The sequence below is a fragment of the Mercenaria mercenaria genome, chromosome 9 (genome assembly GCF_021730395.1).
Source record: "Mercenaria mercenaria strain notata chromosome 9, MADL_Memer_1, whole genome shotgun sequence".
NCBI classification, from domain to species: Eukaryota; Metazoa; Mollusca; class Bivalvia; order Venerida; family Veneridae; genus Mercenaria; species Mercenaria mercenaria.
Genome location: NC_069369.1, coordinates 57,157,475 through 57,184,100, shown reverse-complemented (window position 1 = coordinate 57,184,100; position 26,626 = coordinate 57,157,475). Strand labels below are relative to the sequence as shown.

General features: G+C 35.7%; 1 protein-coding gene across 3 annotated transcripts; it reads left to right on the top strand.

The window, feature by feature from the left end:
- The first annotated feature begins 3,885 nt into the window (after positions 1 to 3,885).
- LOC123547196 (uncharacterized) lies at positions 3,886 to 16,481 on the top strand. 3 transcript variants are annotated; one of them, XM_045334113.2, is made up of 7 exons: positions 3,886 to 4,058; positions 12,379 to 12,506; positions 12,832 to 13,059; positions 13,637 to 13,858; positions 14,311 to 14,362; positions 14,736 to 15,296; positions 16,116 to 16,481. In XM_045334113.2, the coding sequence occupies exons 2-7, from the start codon at positions 12,432 to 12,434 to the stop codon at positions 16,376 to 16,378; spliced, it is 1,401 nt and encodes a 466-aa protein (XP_045190048.2). In that variant the 5' UTR covers positions 3,886 to 4,058; positions 12,379 to 12,431; the 3' UTR covers positions 16,379 to 16,481. The 3 variants fall into 3 exon arrangements, with proteins under 3 accessions (XP_045190048.2, XP_053407436.1, XP_053407435.1); XM_053551461.1 differs by having other exon boundaries at positions 3,990 to 4,013; XM_053551460.1 differs by lacking the exon at positions 3,886 to 4,058 and adding an exon at positions 5,772 to 5,909.
- The last annotated feature ends 10,145 nt before the right edge of the window (positions 16,482 to 26,626 follow it).

Sequence of the window (26,626 nt, the reverse complement as noted above, 5' to 3'; positions counted from 1 at the left end):
GTATTTGTGGGGACTTATTTTTGCAAAATTTGCTGCTGAATCCACAAAAATAAATCCCAATGAACAAGTAAAATTCTTTCTCATTTTATGTAAGAAAGTTGAAATCCAGGAAGGAGGGATCCGTGGTCGAGTGGTTATGGACGCTGACTACAAATCACTTGTCCCTCATCGATGTGAGTTTGAGTCTCACTCGGGGCGTTGAATTTTTCATGTAAGGAAGCCATCCATCTGGCTTACGGAAGGTCGTTGGTTCTAACCCAGGTGCCCGCTCATGATGAAATAGTGCACGGAGGGGCACCTGCGGTCTTCTTCCACCATCAAAGCTGGAAAGTTGCCATATGACCTATGAATAATAATGATTTTGTCGGTGCGACGATAAACAAAAAAAAAGATCCACGAATAATTCATATCACCATGAAAAGGCCGTTTTGACCCAAACCACGAACCTAAATGATTTCACAATAAAATATGTTTTATATAACCAATTCTGATCATCTCAGCTTCAGGTAGGTGTGGAAAAAAGTTGTAATCTTTATAGAATTAACAGAAATTTTTGTAGCTCGCTGGTGAAGGTTAAAGACGTTTTCATTTCCACTGAATTACTCGAACCAGTAACTTTTACATGTTGCATGCGGAAAACTACAAAGGCACAAAGCTTAGATATAAGATATTTTGAATTAGTATGTAGCAATGGCTAGTGGTTCGCTACAAAGTTTACTGAAACTTGTTCCCGGGTTCCTGTAATATGGGACATAAATAAGTGCATGGCTGAGAAATTAGATGTGTTACAAGCTGTATGAGCTAATGTCCTTTTACATAGTTTTTAGCTCATCTGATTTTTTGAGAGAGATAAAATGAGTTATTGTCATCACTTGATCGTCGTCGGCGTTGCCAGGTTAAGTTTTATGTTTAGGTCAGCTTTTCTGCTAAACTACCAAAGCTATAACATTTAAACTTGCAACACTTGTTCAACATCAATAGCTGACTCTGTACAGCAAGAAACATAACTCCATCCTGCTTTTGGCAAGAATTATGGCCCCTTTTGGACTTAGAAAATTTCAGATTTCTTGGTTAAGTTTTATGTTAGGTCAACTTTTCTCCTAAACTATCAAAGCTATTGCTTTGAAACTTGCAACACCTGTTCACTATCAAAAGCTAACTATGTACAGCAAGAAACATAACTCCATCCTGCTTTTTGCAAGAATTATGGCCCCCTTTTGGACTTAGAAAATCAGATTTCTTGGTTAAGGTCAGCTTTTCTCCTAAACTATCAAGCTATTGCTTTGAAACTTGCAACACTTGTTCAACATCAAAAGCTGACTCTGTGCAGCAAGAAACATAACTCCATCCTGCTTTTTGCAAGAATTATGGGCCGTTTTGGACTTTGTATAATAGAAATATTGTCCTACCCATGATTTTCTAAGTCCAAAAGGGGTCATAATTCTTGCAAAAAGCAATGTAGAGTTATGGTACTTGCTGTACAGAGTCAGCTTTTAATGGCGATTAACTGCTCCAAGTTTTAAAGCAATAGCTTTCACCATTAAGGAGAAAAGTTGACCTAAACGCAATACTTAACCAAGAAATCTGATATTTTCTGGTCAACTTTTCTCCTTAATGGTCAAAGCTATTGCTTTAAAACTTGTAGCAGTTAATCGCCATTAAAAGCTGACTCTGTGAAGCAAGTACCATAACTCTATATTGCTTTTTGCAAGAATTATGACCCCTTTTGGACTTAGAAATCATGGGTAGGACAATATTTCTATTATACAGAGACAAAAAAATCAGATGAGCGTCTGCACCCGCAAGGCGGTGCTATTGTTTACCTCTCCATGGGTCAATGTTGTACACAGAGAAACACAAGGAACTCTTATTTAACATTCATCTAACGTACAGGGCAGGCGTAAGTATGCCGTGTTTGTACTGGTACCCATTTCTGGAGGCAAAATTGGGTCTATATTTTGCATATACTGTAGGGAAAATTTAACCAAATTTTCCTTTTAAGAAAGTACAAAGGATTTAACTAAAATATTTTACGTATTGCTAACCAAATTTGTCCAAGCCAGATCCCTTCGGAAAATATATGCGGTGTTTAGTCTTGACAAAGAAAGTCCCAATATCGCCAAAAGAAAATACATTGTACCACAGATACCCGTCATCATAAAACTATGTTAGGGGACCAGTTTTACAACCCCAGCATCTGTTTCAAAGCACAATATTGAACTAGACCAATGAAAAGACATTGTGTCTGAAATCATTCGACCTCTACCTCTGATAATTCATGTGGGAAGTTGGTAGTTACTTGCGGAGAACAGGTTTGTACTGGTACAGGATCCAGGAACACTGGTTAGGTTAACTGCCCGCCGTTACATGACTGAACTACTGTTGAAAAACGGCGTTAAATCCAAAACAAACACAACTGTTTCTGTTTGACCAGTGACTAGCTTCCAAAGACAGTAACTTGGAGCCTGTTAAGATAGATGAAACAGTTTGCAAGCCTCGATAGTTCGATGTCTGATGTAAGAATCGTCGATCTCTTTCTGTTTAACTTTCGAGTTGAGAATACATTGTCAGTAAAATACCTTATGACATCTTAAACTTTACAAATATTTACATGTGTGACAGATGTAATGCATTTGCACTACCCAGTACAAAGATAAAATGAACCGTGCCATGGGAAAACCAACATAGTGGCTTTGCGACCAGCATGGATCCAGACCAGCCTGCGCATCCGCGCAGTCTGGTCAGGCTCCATGCTGTTCGCTTTTAAAGCCTATTGGAATTGGAAAAACTGTTAGCGAACAGCATGGATCCTGACCGGACTGCGCGGATGCGCTGGTCTGGATTCATGTTGGTCGCAAACCCATTATGTTGGTTTTCTCATGGCACGGCTCAAATGTTAATGCAGTGATAAAAATAAAAAAAGATAAAACTGCATTAATTAGGTTATATATCCCTGTAAATACAAGTTATCTCATGTTAAATCGTTATCATGTACAGTTATTACTTCAAAATAAATTACTATGAAAGGTATCAGTTTTACATATATAGTGAGAATATTTATTTGTTAAGGTTTTTCGACTTGAGCCACCATTTTTCCGTCGTCAGTCGTCATCAGATTATTAACAATCTAGAGGTCACATTTTGGTCAAATTTCAACGAAACTTAATCAGAATATATGTTTCGATAAAATCCCGAAAAATCATGTTATTTGGTCATCTGGGTCAAATACTAGGTCAGTAGGTCTAATTTTTGACACTATAGAGGTTACAATTTCTACTAATCTTCATGAAACTTTTTCAGAATGTTTGTCTTTATAAATCCATGTCAAATTTGAAACTTGATTATCTGGATTCAAAAACTAAGTCGCTGGGTCACCTGTTAACAGTCCATAGGCCATATCTTTTACTCGATCTTCATAAAACGTAATCAAAATGCATGTTTGTACAAAACCTAGGTCCGTTTTGTAACTGATCATCAGAGGTAAAAGCTAGTTCATTTTCTACCAGATCATGAAACCAGGTCAGAATGTTTGTTACAATGAGATATAAGTAATGTTTTAAACTGGGACATCTATTGTGAAAAACTAGACCACTGAGGCAGATCATAGGAGAAACCTTAACACTCTAGAAACCTTATTTTCTGCCTGATTTAACAGAATGTTTTGATTTATGACATCTAGGTGAAGTTGAAAATTTAGTCGTCTCATGTCAAAAATTAGGTCAGTACGTTGAATTATAAAAAAAAAAAAATATTGTTTTCCACGGTCGGTCTCTATGCCCCCATCCATATTGATTTATCGACGAAGCTTTTACTTCATGGTCCCTATCCTATGCATGAACTAAGCCACTATTTTTGTTCGATACTGAACCTGTATGTACCCAAAACTGGTGAAATGAAACATGAAATGAACAGTAAAAATGCATCGCGTGACTGCTTTTTAAACTTCCCGATAAAATTTCCAAAAACGTCATGATGTTTAAAGTTTAAATTTTATTTGTTATAAGATGATAAAGGTATGTACATGACAGCAGTTTTGTTTGGATACTATAATTTTCCAGGTAAGATTTAATTCTTAAAAGCTAATAATTTGAGATTTTATCATTTTGAAGCTTTCGTTGCTAAATGATTAGTTGTGTCCTTCAAAGAAAATAATACGGATCTTTGAATATACATTGTAATATTGAACATGGCAGCAGTTTTTCTGTACAGTCTGGCTGTACAGTCTGGTGGTGTACATGGTCCAAAATCAAGCCAGCAGATAAGGCTGCATGGCACTTTTCTTTCTTTAAGACTTAAAATTGATGTTTGGTTTGCTAACAGTTTCTTGGAAGATTAAAAGAGTATTAGTGTATGTCTTTGGAGGATGCCCTTTAATTGATCTGCCCTTGCGTGTCCGAAACACTGCCCGTGCCGTAATTTTATAACGTTCTTCGATTTTATCACAGGAGTCTGAAATTCTATCAATAAGACAATATAATTATAAGTCTCTTTACAAAAAATACACCCTATATATATATATATATATATATATATATTATATATTTAAATATATATATATATATGTATATATATATAATATTAGATTATAGGTATTTTTGTAAATATAGCTCTATGGTCTTATGATAGAAATTCAGATCTGTCATATTGGTGCCAGTAGAAATAAAATCACAGGAGTCTGAATTCTATCAATAAGACATATAATATAATCTTATACAAAAAATACACCCTATATATATATATATATATATATATATATATATATATATATATATATATATATATAGGGTGTATTTTTGTAAATATAGACTTCTATGGTCTTATTGATAGAATTTCAGACTCCTGTGATTTTATTCAAACCTGGCACCAATACTGACAGAAGTGCGCTAGTTTTAGTGGTGCACATAATTTTTCCTATCTCCAAAGTCAAGGTTAGGTGGGATAAAATGGTGTGTATGCATATCGGATCCCTCTCTGTGGTAAATGAGAAAACGGACCCCTCTCTGTACGCGCACAGGACCTTATAGTTATTTTCAGCATGTTTCCTTAAAAACGCCCTACTTTCGATTTCGGGATCCCTATCAGTCGGCGCAATCTCTTTACTCTTTCGGATAAAATTTTCTACCGGCACCCTCTCAATTTAACTTCAGTGTTAGAATTATGAGATGGTATTCGTATTTAAAAGCAGCACCTATTTGTTATGGTACAGATGTGCCGCTGAAATGCCAATCTTTTCAGACTAGCTATACATGAATAGATAGATAGATACCTTTTATTCCTCCATTATTGAAGAGCACAACATATTTACAACAGGGTAACAACAAACATATAAACAAAGACAACTATAAACAATATAATATTAAGCATTTAAACACATACATGTAATAAATGAGTATGCTTAAATAACATACTGAAAGCCCAGATAGCGTGATATCGCACATCAGGAAAAGAGTGTACACTCAGCAATAGCATTTCACTGTTAATGCAAATCAAACGCTAAATTGGAAGTCTTCATTATGAAATAGTGTTATTCATTACTAAAGCTTAATAGTGTGCGATTTCAATTCATTGATAAATAAAATTACAACAATTTTAAGCAAAATGATATTAATGTATCCTGGGTTGTCCCCAATATATGAAAGAATGTACCCGGCCTTGCGATTAAAATCGAAAGAAAAAATAACGAAATGCAAAACTCCGGAAAAGAATCCAAATATACAAGGACAAAACCATTGTTTTATCAATCAAACCAACATATAGATAGTCTAGGAATCGAAAACGAAAGTGCTAGACCACCGGTAATGTGGAGATTGATCCAATAACAACAAATCTATACTCAACATTGGTAATTAAACAGATCAGAATATACAAATTATAGTTTAAACGTGATGTTAGTATCACTAATAATTAAGGTAAGGTAAATTTGATAATTAAATCTAAATATGCATTTAATATGAAATAGCTAATTTATTTTTATTTTTAAAAGCATATTACGGGAGACAAAACACCATGATTTATTTCCTTAAGAAAAGATGTTGTTTTTAATACCATCTCAAAATTTTAACACTAAAGTCAAGGGTGCCGGTGCCGATAGAAAAGTTTGTCAAAGAGGGTTCCCGTGCCGGGTGCAGAGAGTGAAGAGGGATCCTGTGAGGCAAAATTGCACCGACAGAGAGGGATCCCATGCATTAACGAAATCGAAAGTAGAGCGTTTTTAAAGAAATATGATGAAAATAACCATATAGAGTGTATTTACAAATAAGATAGGATTAACAACTTCACATCTAAGGTACTAGATATTTGCTATATTCAAGAAAGTCGTATGAAGTTTCATAAACATCGCACGATGTTCATCCGGGCCAGTACCCTCCGTCTACATTCCATCTTCGTTTGGACTTGTGTCAACTGATAAAACAAATATAACGATAAGAAAACAAGGGTATATAGCTACGTCTTCCCGTGGTTTATATGTTTTTATGCACAAACCTGTGTTCAGGACGAAAATTTCGATTTGCCGAGCTCCCTGACGTTAGAGTTCGTTGTTTACATAGAATGTCCTGTGCGCGAACAGAGAGGGATCCGTTTTCTCATTTACCATAGAGAGGGATCCGATATGCACACACACCGTGATTCAGTTTCTTGTCTGGGGCAGTCAGTATCTTTAACCCAAAGCTATCATTGTCCAGCTTTTGTTTAATATTTATCTCAATGTTGCGATATGTTTTGCATTGTATTCGGACCCTTGTCATCTAGGTTAAAGTCAAGAGGTGTTGGAAGGGTCCAAGACTTTGACCAAACTATCTCATTCATAAATTGGACGAACTACATGTACATGTATTTATTTTCACATTTATCATGTATATTGTTGGTCGACAGCAAAGTCAGATGAGTTTTAAATATTACATTTGTTCTGTAGGACCCCAATGAAGATTTTATATTGACTTGACGAAAGTATTAAACTGGTTAATTATATATTACCAGCATCATAAAAGACACTATATGCTTAGTGACCTACTATTCTATGGTACAATGACTTCTCTTACTAAAATCTTTAAAGGTTTGTATCTGTTTTATTACAATAAGAAATTATGTTAATATATACAATTTTAGACCACTAAAGCGAATAGAATGTCGTTCCAATCGTCCATTTCTGAACAAGGCATACAGCAGGAAATTCCCTTTACACAAAAGTTTCTGTTTTATAAATACACTATTCCATGCTTTTGGAAATTGTCTCACAGAATTTTGAAAAATGATATTTCTTAATGGGGTATGACCCTCTTTCACTACACATATAAAGGCATAAAATGATCGAAATTCTATGGCACAAGCCAATGACAGCTAACTAAGCTTGGTTTAGAACTGATGACGGATATTAAAATATGTTTTTCCCGTTATCTTGACTTGTATTTTTGTAGTACTAAATTGTTTTATGTGTTTAAATATTTAAAAATAACTTTCCAGGATATATAGGTTTATACTTTCTTAATATATATAAAAAAAGTTCATAAAGCGTCGAACGTCACCTTAAGGTGGAGTGCGACCTTTAAATTTTTTTTAAATACATTTATGAAAAATTAACGAAAGAAAATTGAGGATATTTCTGATTTATTCTCTTTTTCCGTTTGGCTCTTATTTAAGCCACATTTGTTTGGTGCGCTGTCAAACTTGGCCACTAACGGCACTTTTTGGGCGTCATTTCTTGGCGTCATTTTCATTGTTTCTGTAAGGTTTTCAGCATATCCCTGTTTTAGTTGGAAGCGGACACGAATGAAGTTTATATATTTTTAAAAGATTTAAAATTCCCTTTCCTGTGATATAAATTTCGTGAATGATCTATGACGTACCTTAAGATTATGACGCATTAAAGCGTCAGACTTACGAGTACACAAAATGTAACGTAAAGTTAAGCTGGAAAATTGTCCGTTTTTCGAGTATAACATGTTTTTCGGGCCGAGGAATTTTGTTTAAATTTCAATCATAAATGCGCAAGTATATTTACTTGCGTTTGGTTAACAAAAAATTGTATGTCACCGAATTCGTTTTTTCAGTACGACCGATTTTGTTTTCCCAACCCCCGAGCTAAAATGCGACGTTATTTGGTGGTTATTTTTAAAATTACGCTAAAGTTTCGGACGATTTCGGAAAACTTGTACTTTGAAACATGTTGTCGACATTCTATCGTAAAAATATACGTTCAATGAAAGCATATTCTGAAATATAAGAAATAACACATATACAGTAAATCGGATAATAATAGAAAAAAGAAGTCCCGGCTAGTTTTGAGTTGTGAACTTTTGGTTTTTACTTCAGTTATAATAAACTTTATTAGCGTTCGATTTTAATACGCGATTTTAATGAAATTACTTCTGTCAAAAAGCGCATCATTAAATTTTTGTTTTATCTTCATTATTAGTATTTGATGTGAATATGTGTTATAATGGACTCATGCATCGTGTTAGAATCGAAATAAGAAGTTCCCAAGTGAGATTTATCGTAGAATATATATATTTGGTTGGGGTTAAGCAATATAAAACTGATCAGGAGTGGGTATGGGTGTAGGGACAATGTCATAGCGTATGAGTATGTTGTTGTCTTGGTCATTGACTAATAAAGTTTGTGTCGGCAGATTGCTGTTGCTCTTTTATCAAAATTTTGATCAAAATTTATAAATCTTGTTGTTTATTTTTCTTGCTCCACTTGCACTTGTTATTGTAAATACATACTTAAATCTGAAAACACTTAACATTCTAAATACATACATGATTTCAGATGCATATATACTATGGCTGCTATTGACCATAAGAACAATTTGCCTTATGGCAATTGTCCATCACTAGTAAAATTTGGAAGGATAAGCAGCCGTGTCTGTAACAACAGACTATGAATTCCAAAGCATTATTTCCTAAAGACAAAAAAGTTACCTATCCTATAATCAAAGAGAATCAACGACAGCAAAAAGAACAGATCATAAATTAACATTTAGACTTTGTTATCCTCATTGCCATAGTGTAACACTCAATTTCAGTCATATAAACTATCACTTCATTAATTTCTACATGGAAACCATACCGTTATGACTATATATTTCCATGTCATTATACTTCAAAGCACTTACTCAACCCTACATCACTCCGTCGAGGGAGGGGTTAGTATAAAGAAACCAAATTTCAATTCCAGCCGACTTCTTCTTATGTCCTTACACTCATCTCCCAAAATTTATTGCAGAAAAAAATACATCAATCAAAATTAATCATGCCATGAATTTCCCAGTCCCAATCTGACTAAAGTACTTGATCTTCTAAACGAAGATCTGAGAACGACCCATTCACATTCGTCTTCTGTATATTTTGGATTTCCAGTATTGCTATTTTTATTTTATCCAATCAGACGACTTGTTCGAATGTCAAAGAGTAAGATAAATTTGCAGTCATTCTAGGGCTCGAACCCGGGACCCCTCGCTTACAAAGCAAGTGGTCTACCGACTGAGCTAACCGGCTATCTGATACATTACGACACAAGAATTGTAAATATCAAAAGTCAAGGCTACAGGTAGATTTGCAAGATGTTGTAAGTTAGGCTCTGATTGGCTAGCGAAAGGGGTTGTCAGAACGAGGCTATGAATAGGTCGTTCTCAGATCCTATGCGTAGCGTAATAGGAGATGCACTTCAGTCAGATTGTTCCCAGTCCAGTACTTCCAATTTATATTTCCTGCAGTAGTGCACTATGACAAGTCTATATCTGCATGTAGTTCTCGTGCGGCTATCAGTCTGTAACATTATTAACCGTTAATAAGTCGGCTATAGTATTTATACGACTTTACAACTATGCTTTGCACGGAATGTCACAGCTCAGAGGGTTAGGCAGACTGGCTGACGATTGTGATATCAAAAACATGCAACAGATGGCAAACAATAACTTGGTCTAGAAATCAATATAATGCTTACAACATTTCCCTAACTGCAATATTTAAAAGAGAATTTACCGTAAATTTAGGTGAAGAATGAAATAAGAATCTGTTGAAATAGCTTCATCATTTTGTCTGTTTTTAAATTGTGCATAAGTCAAAGTTTGCCCTCAGCAGTCTGATCAGTTCATAGGCATTCTAGAGTATTTACTGCAAGGTACTTTGCATATATTCTGTTGTAACACGTATGAACACATGTATACTTTATTTAAGAATTGAATAATAATTTCTGTGCGCTTATACGGAATAAAGTACATTGGGACTTCCTGCAAATTCATGAATCACATAAGCGATACTTGGCCTTCCAGTGTGGTTCATAATAACCATATGAACGCACAAAATAAATAGCATTCAATTCTTATATTTACATTTTACGATACCTTGCTACAAAAATAACTGATCTGCTTTCTAGAAGTATCAGAAAATCAAAATAAATGTCAAGATATCCTTCCGTCATCCTATAACAGAACAGTCAAAAAGGCCCGCCCACGTTCAACGAAAATTCGCCTTCCGATAAAAATAGTTCCTGGTTTTGGTTTGAAATATTTCAACTCCAGTGAAAATTCATACAGTCGTGTTCTCTGATCTTTGACACCAGAAAAATTAGTTAAAGCTATAATTGAATGTTCTTTTTCAAAGTTTTGGCGTCCAATTTTGAAATAATTTTTGGAACATGACCATTCTGTTCATTGATAAAATATGTTGATGTTTTAATGTATTTAAAAGTTAATGCCTTATGTAATACAAAATTAATGATGCTTGTTCTACAGAAATTAGCCTTGGACATTATGCCATTCTGTTATAAAACTTCCATTTGGCAAGTGATTTGAAGTCAGCGACCTTATCGTAGAATAACCCGAATTTTTCGTTCTTATGCGTAAGAATATATCACTCAGGCCGTAGGCCTTCGTGATATATTCTTACGCATAAGAATTTAAACTCGAATGCTAACCAAGTTAATCATAATTGAAAAAAAATCCCGAAAATTCACAGCTCAAAACTAGGCGGGACTTCATTTTTTTTATTATAATCCGAATTATAGGCCTATGTGTTATTTTCTTATATTTCAGTATATTATGCTAACATTAAACGTATAAATTAACAAAATCATGTCGACAATAAGCTTCATAGTACAAATTTTCCGAAATCGTCCGAAACTATCAGCGTAACTTTAAAAATACCACCAAGTAACATCGCGTTTACTTAATTTTTCTATTATAATTCGATTTACTGTATATGTGATGTTTTTTATATTTCAGTATATGCTTTCATTGAACGTATATTTTTACGATAAAATGTCGACAACTTGTTCCATAGTACAAGTTTTCCGAAATCGTCCGAAACTTTAGCGTAACTGTAAATATACCACCAAGTAACGTCGCATTTTAGCTCGGGGTGGGGAAACACAATCGGTCGTACTGAAAAAACGAATTAGGTGACATAGAATTTTTTGTTAATCAAACGCAAGTAAATATACTTGCGCATTATGATTGAAATTTAAACAAAATTCCTCGACCCAAAAAAATGTTATACTCAAAAAACGGACAATTTTCCAGCTAAACTCTACGTTACATTTTGTGTAAGTCTGACGCTTTAATGCGTCATAGTCTTAAGGTACGTCATAGATCATTCACGAAATTTAAACCACAGGAAAGGGAATTTTAAATCTTTTAAAAATATATAAATTTCATTCGTGTCCGCTTGCAACTGAAAAAGGGATATGCTGAAAACCTTACAGAAACAATGAAAATGACGCCAAGAAATGACGCCCAAAAAGTGCCGTTAGTGGCCAAGTTTGACAGCGCACCAAACAAATGTGGCTTAAATAAGAGCCAAACGGATAACGGGAATAAATCAGAAATATCCTCAATTTTCTTTCGTTAATTTTTCATAGATGTATTTTAAAAAAATTTAAAGGTCGCACTCACCTTAACGGTGTGTATCTCTGATGTGTTTACAGTACACAGTATACGTCCTATAGAGTTCAAAGGTCGAAAGGATTTTTTATATCCAGATTATTGCCTTGTTATCCTAATTCCGATTTTAATTTCAAATATAGGCGGGGTCAAAAGTATAATATATAATACATGTTCTTGTCTGAACCCTACATGTTTAAATGATAATCACAAGATCACAATAGCTGGCTAAATGCATAGTATTCTGGTAGCCAGTAGACAATTTGTATCATCAGAGTCAAGGTCAGAAGTAAGTTACTTAGGCAGTATGATTAATACTTATAGCAACATTAAGGTATGTAGTTCACACTAGCTGTAGTTCTTCTATTATTGTCAAAAGATATGAATATAGGTATCCGCTGCATGAATATTTTGTTGTCCAATCCATACCATGTACTTTGGTTCATTGATATAATCGTGATGGGTTGGGTTTCCCAAGTAATATTTTCAACTTTCAGATGCGGTTTGATAAACACATTTAAAGTATACAAGCAGCGAAAAGTATACAGCTATGCGCAAAAAAGTGTCTCTCGGAAGATCTGGAATAAATGCTTATGTGTTGAAAGGAGATCTGAAATTAGAAAAGGTACTGGTATCTTTTATATAGATTATCAGAAAATGAGCAGCCTCTATGTTGGATCAATATTCGGCGTAACAGGGGGTCTTTGTTCAAAACGTGCATACACATGATAGTATTGCAACTCAGTTGGATTGATATGCTAAACTAACAAGCTTTGAAAATATGTAACAGTGATTTTAGTCATTTTACGTCATAATGACTATTTCCGTTACAGCAACAAATTGTAAAAAAATGTATTGAGTATGTCATTTTAGGGACTCTGTACATTAAGCATGCATGTAAGTGTTGCATATATTGACAATTTAGAAAATACGTTAAAACCATTTTTCAGTCCGATGTAATAGTTTGTGCAGCCAGTCCTAGCCTTGACCTTTCTAAAGGAAGGGTAGCACGTGACCTACTGCAGGCGGCAGGAAACCAGGTACAACTTGACTGCAATGGTAGTTACCCGGATGGCCTGCAAGGAGATGAAGTGGCCGTTGTGGATTCTGGAAATCTTCCCTGTCAGAAACTGTTCTTTGTTGCTCTTCGTCCTTGGGGGAGAGGAAATTCTCTACAGGTTATTTCCGCGTTTATATCTTTCGGTGACTTAAACCTGTTTTTGAGTCTTGCCATATATGTCTACAAAATGGAAGAATGTAAATATATTACATAGAATGAATATACATTGTAGTCTATAATATTTAGATAAAAACTAACTCACAACGTGAAACAATGACCAGTCTATGTAGAATAACACTAGTGTCTTATTCGAATGTTCGGACTCGTGCTAAATAGGCAGTGTTTCTTGAAAAAGGACAAGTGTCCGATGTTATTCTACATATACTTTTAACAGAATGTTTCGTATAAGTTGTGCATGTCGCTAAATAATTCTAAGTTAATCACTAGTGATCTATATTCTTCATTCTCGCATACCAGAGGTCTACCATGGTTCCTCGGGATCGTATCGGGATTTTGACGAACCTCTGATGGATGAGAATAATATTCTTTTGCTCAGAAATAAACGTCTTGCAAACCCTTCCGAACTGATGTCACTCTTTTTTTGTTCATCGATGTATTGATCTTAGAGAAACATCGTGTTGAACTCCAGTAAGCGTTGCTGCTAATTTATAACATATTAACTGTCATTATTTCAGGAATTAGAGTCTTTACTAAGTAAATGTTTAGAATCTGCAAATGATACTGGATTTCACTCAATAGCATTCCCAGCACTTGGTACCGGCTTACTCAAGTACCCAGCAGATAAGGTGGCATACACAACACTTCAGTGCATCGAGGATTTCAGCAATGGAAACAGCTCTACATCGCTGCAATATGTCAACATTATAATATACCATAGAGATCACCACATATATTCTGTTAGTTGAAGTAACCTTTTAAGAAAATTATATATATATAGAGATGAATTTACACTTTGCCCGTTCCTTAGCAACGGAAGTAAAAATTCGCGCATGCGCACTCTACGTAGGGCAAAAAAGTTCCACAGAATGTAAAACGACGTTAAAGTTATATCACATTTCAATCATTTTGGTCAAAATGAGCCAGTGTTATAACAAATTACCAGTGCAGGACAAAAAAGTATATCTTATCCTTTGAACATCCACATTTCCTTATTTCAAGCAAATATAAGAGCATTACATGGAACAGATTTTTAAAACTCTGAGAGTCTCAGACCTCTTAGTTATGTCGCAGTTTGTTTGTGCAGTAACAGCAACAATCTTTAGTACATTTAAGAATCATTTGAACACACTGCTATTAGTAATTTGATGCAAGACGATAAACTGATATTGTTTCATTTGTTTATATCCAGGCATTCGTGAGAGAAGCAAGGGCACGTGCTGTCAGCAACGATAATGGAACAGGTAAGTTCCCTTCGGCAAAACTGTAGTCTTATTTATACATGTTCATGTAAGTTATATTAATCTTCTTGCCTGCAGCTGCGAGACCCGGAGTTTAGACATGTTGTATATATAATGTAGCATGGTCTAGTGGTCCTCATCCAAGTTTGTTCAAATCATGCCCGAGGCGTCAAAACTAACCTCACTTATCTAAAAGCTCAAAGTCTAGAGCTTAGATATTTGGCATATAGCATTGTGTACAGGTCTGTTGTGAAGAAATCATGTACCTACTTGAGCCAAGTGGGCGATTTTAGGGCTATCATGGCCCTCTTTATATATGATTTTTTCACTAAATCATTGAGTGCTTTATTTCTATACATTTCGTTTTTACATGCAGCTCATTCATTGTCACTGAGAAACCCTATGATTCAGTGCCGAACTCCAAGCTACTGGTCGTCGCAAGGGACAGGCTCAGGTAGAGTGGTCCGCGTCGCTGTCGACAGGAAAACTTTTAACGACGTTCAAGCAATAGTAACATCAACCTGGTTAAGCCAGTTTGTCGGACATGGCCGGGACGGGGTCGGACTTACCAATTACAGCACGATCAAAGTGATTAAAGTTGAAAGAATTGAGAACGGGCAGTTGTTCAGTCATTATGCAAGGAGAAGACAAGTGTTGAGAAGGAAGGCAAGAAGATCACATGCTCCGTTTGAAGTTCTAGAGAATATTCCAGGATCAGGTGGAGATGGTATCATGACAACCGATAACGTGGAAGATGGGTCAGTGTTATCAGCTGAGATATGTCGGGATATAAATGAAACATACTTGTTTCACGGAACAACAATGGACAAAGTTGGGTCTATAGCTGAGAAGGGTCTGAGACTTGGAAGTGATACTTCAATGTTTGGTAAGGGCGTGTACGCCGCCGAGAGCTCAACAAAAGCAGATCAGTACGCAGGTAGGTAAACGATTACATGCAATTAGGATGTTGAAACAACTAATTAAACTACATTTGAGCCGTGCCATGGGAAAACCAACATAGTGGGTATGCGACCAGCATGGATCCAGACCAGCCTGCGCATCCGCGCAGTCTGGTCAGGATCCATGCTGTTCGCTAACAGTTTCTCCAATTCCAATAGGCTTTAAAAGCGAACAGCATGGAGCCTGACCAGACTGCGCGGATGCGCAGGCTGGTCTGGATCCATGCTGGTCGCAAACCCACTATGTTGGTTTTCTCATGGCACGGCTCATTTAAGCCACCATGTTCATACTACAAACACGAGCAGGTAATTCAGCATTACTTCGTGGTATTTTATTCTGAAATTACTGAACTTAAATGACAATTTGTTAGAAAGAAAACGTTGTTTTTTTGCAAAGCAGGACTGTTGTATTTCGAAGTTAAATTTTAAATGAGAAATATCATAAATGATAATTATAATACTTGTTAAACCGTTTTACTTTCATATCAAACTAGATATTGAAACTTTAAAGAAAATTCATACACAAATAAACAAGCAACAATGTTAAAGGAGGATTTGGTGCAAAATGGTAATTAGTTAATTTAGATAAAGATAAAAATAGAGAGTAGGAACCATTGATGCATTGAGCGTAGAAATGGAAGCTAGAGTTACATTAGAAACTGGTCATCAAAATATTGTTACTGTAGTGGAACAGGGCGCTAAGCCATTAACATGGTTTGTGCATTTTGCGTTTTAAGAAGTTTTTTTTTCCAAAGTAAAACATGCTATTTAATACAAACTTTTAATTTCTTCTCAAGATCCAAAGCAAAAAAGAGACTTCAAGGGCGAGAAGCAGATGTTCCTGATACGAGCGTGTCTAGGAAGAATTTATCTGGCAAAGGCAGCTAGAAAGTTTGTTGGAATGCCTTGCGTAGATGGGTGTGAAGATAACTGTTCCTGTGGAGGAAGAAACCAATGTGATTCTGTTGTTGCTAATGGTTACTGGAATTTCCGGGAATTTGTTGTATTTGACAGTTCACAAGTCTATCCAGAGTATCTTATTACATATCAAAGAATTTAAACAAAAAAAAAAACACATGAAATGAAGTATTAAAACGGCATCGAATTTAAAAGTGCGCAAAAGGTCTTCAGGAGCGGCAATAGTAAAGTTTTAAATTTTACGGTTCTTGCCCATTAGAACTTTGATTTATGTTACCCTGTCTGAGAACTAAGCTATTCTGGGGAAAATACAAATATCAGATGCAAAATAAAGTCAAACTTACAACTTTACAACAATATATAAAAAGACTAAAATTAATGGCGGAAAATATCAAATAGAAAGAAAACCCTAGTCGCGATTAATTCGATACCAGTAGCTCGGGTTGGGTCAGCTGTAGCAGACTGTGATTTTCTTTTTCATTTCTTTCATTCCCTAACCTCTTTCTAGCTTTGGCTCTTTGTCACTACCATAGCAGTGTGGCTTTTTATGTTTTATTTGTTCATTTCTTCAAGTATGCTCTTCTTTCGTTCAAAATTCAGGTTTTAGCCTTAATCAAAGTATTGCCTTTATTTTATACGCATATTGCATTTTCAAACTATTGTGTTTACAGAGTACGAACCTAATTCTATGTGTTAACGACATTGTTAGTATATCGTCGTCTTAATCTTTGACAACTGAGATGGATTAATATTTGTTTTTGTTTTTGCTTTTTTGTTTTTGTTTTGTTTGTTGTTACTTTTTTGTAAATGCTTGTTTCTAGATCAATTCTAGATAGGCTTTAATACATATTGTTTCAGTCAGAATCTTCTCCCATTTTTAGACGCCCGTCTGAATGATAGGAGTATTATGGGAATGCCCTTGGCGGACGGGCGGCATCCAAAAACTTTGTCCGGCGCATTTCTTCTTCATGCATAGAGGGATTTTAATATAACTTGGCACAAATGTTCACCATCATAAGACAGAGTGTCATGCGCAAGAATCAGGTCCCTAAGTCTAAGGTCAAGGTCACACTTAGAGGTCAGATGTCAGATTCAAGAATGCCTTTGTTCGGAGCATTTCTTCTTCATGCATGGATAATTGTAATATAACTTGCCACCATGGTTCACCATCATGAGACGGAGTGTCTTGCGCAAGAACCAGGTCCCTAGGTCTAAGGTCAAGGTCACACTTAGAGGTCAAAGGTCAGATACAAGAATGACGACACAACAAGCTCTCGACGGGCGTATTTTGTGACTATGCCTCCCTTGTTTTATAATATTTTTCGAAGCTTAGCTGTGAGTATAACATCAATAATAGGTTATAAATTAATGTAAGTAATTGTGTTTGTTTGTATATCTGTCACTTTACTACTTTTTACCTACACACATTCCTTCCCAGATAATCAGAACACCAATACAGAGAAACATGTAATAGATCTAATTTGAAGTGGCATAGACAGCAAAATTTATATTGACAGGTGTTACCTCAGCGACCGACTCGTTACTTATCGGTAACGAACATTTCGCGACAATGGAAACAAACTGGTTGTGAAGCTATTTTAGTCATGATTTTTTGGTTTCTTTCAGATGTATATGATATAACTATTTATAGAAAAGAATAAAAGTTGTACAAATTTGGAAAAATATGTGGTTTTTGTTACATTTTTAATATATCCAAGAAATTGTTTCAAAAACAGGAATTAAAGATTACATTTCTTTCATATGTTTTGGAATTTATAATTAATTATAATTATTTGTGTCAGTTATGTAATATCAAGTGACAATTTAAGAAAATTAAACCAATTTGTCATGAAATTTATTCATAGTCTGCTTCAGTTCTTGTTCTCGAATTTGAATACCAAATATAATCGAAGGTTCGAGCCTTATATGGAGCGTTCGTCCGGGGGATGTTTGTCATGGGACTCGTTCCGAAAAGGCCGGTTCGTGAGCCGCGAGCTAGTTAAATGAATGGCTACCGACTAATATCCGCCTGACGCCTGGCATAGTGGTAGGAGTTTGGAAGTAATTGGTACGCACAATAAAGGTGTCTCATAAGCCAAGTTGGCTGGCCCTTTCAATAGGGGTGACACTATAATAAACAAGACCTTTACCTTTACCTTATAAGCAGGTCATGCACTTACCCTGTCCATAACATACACATGGGCATTGTGAGATACACTTATGATTGCTGAAAATGAGAGCATATATATTGAAGTAAATATGTGTAAAACTAAAAAATATCCATAGAAAAAAATCTAGGAATTTCCGTAAAGTGCAATATCTCTCAAACCTATAGCACTAGTTATTTCATTGTAAAGTAAATTTTCGAGGTAAGTATTGAAGGGCTTTTTTTCTTTGTTCTTTATATATATGATGTGTGATATGGTACAAATATTATATCTAAATTGCAGCTTATATAGAGAATATTAGGTTACTGTCTGATAAATTTAAATTTGTTAGGCGAGTCGAAGAAAATATATTAGGCGAGGCTCTGCCGAGCCTTATATTTTTTCGTAGACGAGCCTAATAAATTTAAATTTATTCAGACAGTAATCTAATATTCTATTTATCCTACCTGTTCAGAAAATTAGGAAAAAGTCGTTGGAAAGAGCAACAGCGTGCAGACTTGACGTCATATAATATGACGTTTGCTAGTGTAATTCAGTTTGTGGAAAATTGAAAAAATGCAATAACTTTTTTGTTTCTGGATAAAAACTTTTGATTTTACCACTTATTTTCTTAGTTAGAACATTTCGAATAAAATGATAACAGTTTCAATGAAAAATTCAGAAAAAAGTTGGTTTCAAAATTTCCAGCTGAAGTGCTGTAAAAGTGAAAAATAGCAATAACTTTTTTGTTTCAGGATAAAAACCTTTGATTTGACCACTCATTTTCCAAGTTCAGACATTTCCAATACAATGGTGATGATTTAAATGCAAAATTTTGATAAAATAAGTGATTTCAAAAGTTCCTGCAAAAGTGATATCTTGACACTGACTAGATAAAGCAAAGTTTATTAGGCAGGCCGATATTGCGCTATATCTTATATGAGGGTAGAATAAATAGTGGATCAGAATTTATTTTAGTGGAATTTAAACATTTTCTGATGTCATACAATATGCATGTAATTGGCAACTGTTTTCTTGACACATATGTACTTCCAGAAATAATCCAGTTATAATTTGGGATTAAATATAATTATCAGTGACTTGATAGGTAGGACTATCTGGAAGTGGGGATACATGGAAATTAAATAAGTTTCAGAAAAGCTTGAACAACATGATTTAAAAGGTTCAGATCAAGACTAGTATTATACTTGGTCTTAAATGTTATGCATAAGCACTCAACTGTAGTTTTTAAATTGTTTTTCAGAATTAAAAATTTTATGTACGATGACTATATCTGTTCGACAAATGATTATTTGTTACATTTGCTTAATGGGAATATATCGGTATGGTAGGGCGACAATTAAGCCATTCAAAAAGTTGAACCCGGACCCAATTTTAACAAGCAAGTTATATACCAAAATGTTTGTAAAGGTCTGAAGTTTATCAGGCTGCCGGTGTAATGAAGTATTTCGACCCCCGTAGAATGACCCCCCGGTCATTATTCTATAGAAAAAGTGACCCCCCCCCCCTCGGTCATAGTATTATGACCTCCAGATCATAGTACTATGACTCCCCCACGTGAAGTAAACTGAATCTCACGAAGAATATTGACTCCCATAAAAAAACGACCCCCGGTCATTTGGTCAAATTTAATGATAACTCATGTATCTAAGGCCTAATTGCTGCATTTAATGCCCCCACTCGGGGAGGGGGGGCATATAGATTTGACCTTGTCCGTCCTTCCGTTTGACCATTAGCCTCAAATACAATCACTTGACACAGAAATCAGAGCATTCCGCAACGGGAAAAAGGATTCTATTTCTAGACGCTGTATCTTGGTGTAAACATTTTTTTTCAGGAAAATAACAATTCACAATACGTTCACAAAACACACCAGTGTCAATAATCCCTGCAAACTTCGGTATGAAGTAATTCTTCAGAAGAAAACTGCACAAGAAACTGCTAGCATAGAACTTAGTATTAATAGAAGTCGCAATACTTAGCAGTGGCAGTAAAGTACGGTAGCGGCAACAATAGAAAGTAGTAGTAGTAGTAGTAGAAGAAGTAGAAGTAGTAGTAGTAATAGTAGAAGAAGAAGAAGACGTACATGTAGTAATAGCAATAGAAGTAGCGGCACCAGTAGTAGTAGTACAATCAAAATGTTAACTATTGGCAATGGAGGGTATTAGAGTTGTAGATCTAGTAAAATTGTCCGTTAGGTTTGGTGGGGATCACTTTTTAATAGATATTATCGTCGAAAGTCTTTTAGAAGCCGGTGTTTTACACGGAAAGAGTAACTTTTTTAAATAGAATAATGTCCGGGAATCGATATTGTATGAGAGTTCGAATGTAGTAATTTCGGCAGTGAGTATTTTACATGGAAGGAGTCACTTTTTCTATAGAATAATAACCGGGGTCATCTTTAGGAAGTCAGTATTTTACTTGGAGGGGTCAGTTTTTCTATAGAATAATGACCGGGGGTCGTTATTTTATAGAGTTTTCAAAGGGAGTCAGTTTTTTATAAGGGGAGTCAATATTTTACAGGAAAGGAGTCACATTTTCTATAGAATAATGACCGGGGGTCGTTATTCTATGGGGGTCGAAATACTTCATTACACCGGCATAAATTGGCATAAATGGTGGCGATCTGAGAAATCCAAGATGGCCACCACAAAAGTAATGATAACTACAATGTTTAAACACACCATCATGTCTACATTTTCATATAAATTTTAATTATTTTCTGTTTAATATTTTACTACGATATGTCAGATTTTATGGGTATCTTTTTAATATAAATTGCCTAAAATTAGTACGCAGATTAAAGGTAAAAAATTCAAATAATCATAAAACTTGAATATCGGATAGATAAAAGTATATGTTTAACACATGATTTCAGGACAATTTTCAGATTTCAAAAGTATTTATGCAAAAACATGACCATAAGTTCATTTTTGGTGAACAGTACTCAGAGTACCGTGAATGCTACTCATCAAGCAGTACTCACAGTACCGTGAACACTATTCAGTGAGCAGTATTCACAGTACCCTGCATACTACTCCGTGAGCAGTACTCACGGTAATTTGAACACTACTCAGTGACCAGTAATCACAGTACCATGAATACTACTCAGTGAGCAGTACTCACGGTAACGTGAACACTACTCAATGAGCAGTACTCACAGTACCGTGAACACTACTCAGTGAGCAGTACTCACGGTAATGTGAACACTACTAAGTGAGCAGTACTCACCGTGCCGTGAACACTACTCAGTGAGCAGTACTCACCGTGCCGTGAACACTACTCAGTGAGCAGTACTCACGGTACCGTGAATACTACTCAGTGAGCAGTACTCACGGTAATGTGAACACTACTCAGTGAGCAGTACTCACGGTACCGTGAACACTACTCAGTGAGCAGTACTCACGGTACCGTGAATACTACTCAGTGAGCAGTACTCACGGAAATGTGAACACTACTCAGTGAGCAGTACTCACGGTACCGTGAACACTACTCAGTGAGCAGTACTCACGGTAATGTGAACACTACTTAGTGAGCAGTACTCACGGCGCTGTGAACACTACTCAGTTAGCAGTACTCACAGCGCCGTGAACACTACTCAGTGAGCAGTACTCACGGCGCCGTGAACACTTCTTGGTGAGCAGTACTCACAGTTCCGTGAATACTACTCTGTGAGCAGTACTTACAGTGCCATGAACACTACTCAGTGAGCAGTACTCACGGTGCCGTGAACACTACCCAGTGAGCAATACTCACAGTAAAGTACCGTGAACACTACCCAGTAAGTTGTACTCACAGTGCCGTGAACACTACTAGATGATCAATGTTCTGTGAAAAGTACTCAGAGCTGTGATCACTCGACACTGATCATTAGCAATGATCACTGAGAAATTGTAACCCCAGCACACTTAGAGTCCTACCCACTGAACATTTCTCACCACACTAAAAAGGGACACCGTTGTAAAAAAAAGGTGACCGTGCGACCACAAACACGCATCACAGGATCGATGCCCCTTTCTCTAACGAAAAAGGGGCGACATTTTTGTCAACCTACCATATCCCCTTTTGGGATAGGTTATCAGTCAACTATTAAACAAGGGGTTTGAAGAAATAGTTTATATATGGCATCTTTCTTACGTTTAAGCAGAGTAATAGTGTCAATTTGTTTTCAGTTTTGACATTTAAAACCGAATATGATTATATAATTTTTTGGAAAATATGACCATGTTTATTTTTTTCAGCTCCTGTAAAACCGATTCATTAGACTTTTAATTATTTCAGTGACATCGTCGAAACGTTTTATAAACGTTTTATAATGTTCTATCAAGGTGCATATATATCAAGTTATGCAAAAATATACTCTAATTTTGTATGCAAATCTTTGCTTGAGGCAATATGCGTACAATAATTGAACAGCATTGAAAACGTGTCTATGGATAATACGACATTATCCGTGTCTATGATAACAAATATAAATAAATGTACTAATATACAGAATTTAGAACAATTACCGTACATGAACCAAATATGTAGCTATTCTGATGTTCTGACCTCATAATGGATAAAAAAAAAATCCCTATCCTTGGGGGAATACAAAACATAAAATAGAACTAAAAACTGACCACAGCATTTGTTTTTCATACCTGCATAACTTACATCTTCTTCAAGTACTTTTCTGTTTACCCGCTTGTAATACGCATACAAAGTCACTCACATAAGTATAAGTACCTTTTACAACAGTTTTGCTGTAAAACATCAATAATTGTCATTCTTTGTATCAAATAATCCTTTTGTTACAAATTAGTGATAATGAATGGGTAAAATTTGTATTTTTAGCAGGAATTTGACCATTTGACATATTTGTACCTTTAACTGTAACAATTTAAATAAATGTTTTACAATCCATGAAAGGTGTGTTGCAATAATTATACAAAACAATGCATGCCAGCAGTTTATTTCATCAAAAGGGAATGAAGAAAACCTTAATTTTTACAAAAAGCACCTTTTTCATTTTATGGCGACCATCTTGGACGCCATCTTCGATTTCTCAGCTCGCCACCATTATGCCAATTTATGCCGGCGTTTTCAGAATCTACAAACATTTACGAACATTTCGGTATATAACATGCCTTGCTAAAAATTGGGTCCGGGTTACCCCTAGAAATAGCGGACTGCATAATTTACTGAATACAGAAGTGGCTTTATAGATAAATAGTGTTTTCCTAAAATAACATTAAAGACTTTAATAAAATAATTTCATAAAAAGCAACACCAGTATAATGGTTAACAGTTTCATAGCAAAGTTGAGTTTTGTTTCAGGTGTGTAAAAGTTTGCACAACACTTGTCGGTAACTAACAGAAATATTCCTGTCATTTCTCATAAATAGAGAACAAAAACCTTTTCAAAATTTGTTTACATGAACGATACAAACCCATTTACAGTACTTGTCCGAAGTTGATACAGAACTTTAAAAAGCCATTAAAATACTTCACTTTCATTACTAGGAACAAAATGAGCCGCGCCATGAGAAAACCAACGTAGTGGGTTTGCGACCAGCATGCATCCAGACCAGCCTGAGCATCCGCGCAGTCCGGTCAGGATCCATGTTTTTCGCTTTTAAAGCCTGCTGCAATTAGAGAAACCGTTAGTGAACAGCATGGATCCTGAACAGACTGCGCGGATGCGCAGGCTGGTCTAGATCCATGCTGGTCACAAAGCCTCTATGTTGGTTTTCTCATGGCGCGGCTCAAATAAACCATGTCGATACTTGACATTGTGACTGAAAGACTGACGGTTAAAATGCATAGACAGTTGCAATTAATTGATTTCTGCAACTAACGGCAATTACACAAAGAGATTATTTTCAGATGCAAAGTGAACGATGATTTACTGTAAACTCGACAAATTGTACAATGAAACTATTTAAAAATTTTGCAAAATAACGGACTTTCAAAAACTCATTTAACATTAAACAATGAAAAATACAGTAATGGTCCTGTTGTTTAACTCTTGCTATAGTGCTTAATATGTGCTTGATATGCGCTTTCAATAAGTGGTTAAACTATGGGAAGTAGGCCGGGCGACATTCAGTGGGGCGACGTTCTTTGGGTCATCATAACGTAATGGCAGTAATCAGCCACCATAGTCTAAAGGACAATTATTTTACAATTATTCTATTTGGTGACAAGATAAACTACATCCTTAAGTAAATTCTACTTTTAAGGAAGACGGTACCCCAAACATCTGTATCTGCTATGTAAACCCAAGATCATGTTTACCTAAGATCAAAACGATTGTATACCTCAGTAATTTTGATTGTAGTGGGTATATACAGACTTTATCATATTATACAATGTTGCTGAATGTACCGGTATATATATATAGTTACTAGTTATTATTATTATACCAGATTAATATAGCGCCCTTTTCATGATAAACGCGTTCAAAGACGGACGCTTTACACATAGCAAACACAGCCACACAGGGCGAGAAATTCATCCTCTACTAGTACAGACTCAGAGCGATCTGGCCAGGGGGACAGAGTTAGATAAAGCCCACAGAACAGATAGAGAGAATAGATTTAGATACAGGCCTGTCCGGCTAACTTAGCCTAATCTTTGCGAATAGACAGTCTGGTTCTTTAACGTGCCCGGTATATAGCACCGATACACGCGAAGCCGTCTTTCCTGGGAAGAATCAGTACAGACATCTCAGTTAGGTAGTTACGGATTTGATAAAGAAGTTCAACATCACAAGTTGCGTGCTTACACTGATTTTTGGACCGCATTTTAAATTTGTTTTACGTTACACCAGCGCAGTATTATCAGCATTATCAATAGCCATATTATGCATTTGATTATTTGCGCTTTTACGTCATTTCCGTCACATTCATAAAAGGTATTGACAACCCTCTTAAATATTTCAAAAACACATCAAAAATAGGCGGAGGACAGAAATTACTGGCTCTTGTATAATAAAATTTACAGTTCAGAAAAGATTTAAACAAAATGGCAGCAGCATATATTGTGATCTTCGTGGCGATGCTTTTGACAACTTATGGACAAAATAATACATTTTGGGAAAACAAAAGACTTTATAAACATCTTGAGGGAAATATGGATGATAAGATACGACCTCTTATAAATCAGTCCAGTGCTATCGCAGTACTTATTGATGTACATCTTCAAGCTATTCAAGGACTGAATGAAAAAGAACAACAATTAGAATCTACAATAGCCATTGCGTGTCATTGGAACTATGAAACTTTGGTTTGGAACAAATCTGACTTTGGTGGAATAACTGGAATTAACATTTCGCCAAAAGATGCGTGGATACCTGAGCTAGTTTTAAGTAACTCGGTAGAGTCTATGTTTTTGTTGACAGAAAATCGCGAAAATACGAATAAAATTGCAGTGATGAGTAACGGAGACGCCACATGGTTTACAGGTGGACATCTTCGCACGGGTTGTCACATTGACATTACTAAATACCCATTTGATACACAAACATGCATTATAACAATTAGTAAAACAGCTTCCAGACAGTGAAGTATACATTGGAGCTTCAAGTGAAAAAGTAACAACTGTGTTATATGATGAAAACAGTGAATGGACTTTGAAAAGGTCAGTCGTAAAGACAAGAGCACTTTACGAACACATTTCGTTTCTTGATATACATATAACCCTGGCACGTCACTCACTATTCTACACTCTAAATGTTGTTGTACCCGTGGCTCTTTTGACATTCATGACAGTGTTGTGTTTTAAGGTACCTGTGGCTAGTGGTGAACGTTTAAGCTACAGTATGGCGTTGCTGTTAACATTCGTTGTGTTGCTTAATTTGATTAGTGAATCCATGCCAAGGGTACCTAAACATATATCATACCTACAACTGTACGTAAGTTGTCAACTGACAATAGCCTTTGTCATCACAACTTTGTCAATTATGCTGGTGAACATATCTTATCAAAAGGACGAGGCAGACGTCCCCTGTGTTGTAAAACTATACTTCTGGTACTACAATTATCGAAAGAGAAGACAAGCTGTCAACCTAGACTCTTCGGAAGAAATTGCAACTGACAAGAAAAGCGACAGAAAGCCGAATACACAACCGCAGTCCGACACGGAAACTGTCCCATCCCTTGACAGACAGTCAGTGATCCACCAAATAGAAAATGTCCTGTTTTGGGTTTTCATGGCAATTTTCATACTCTCGACAATTT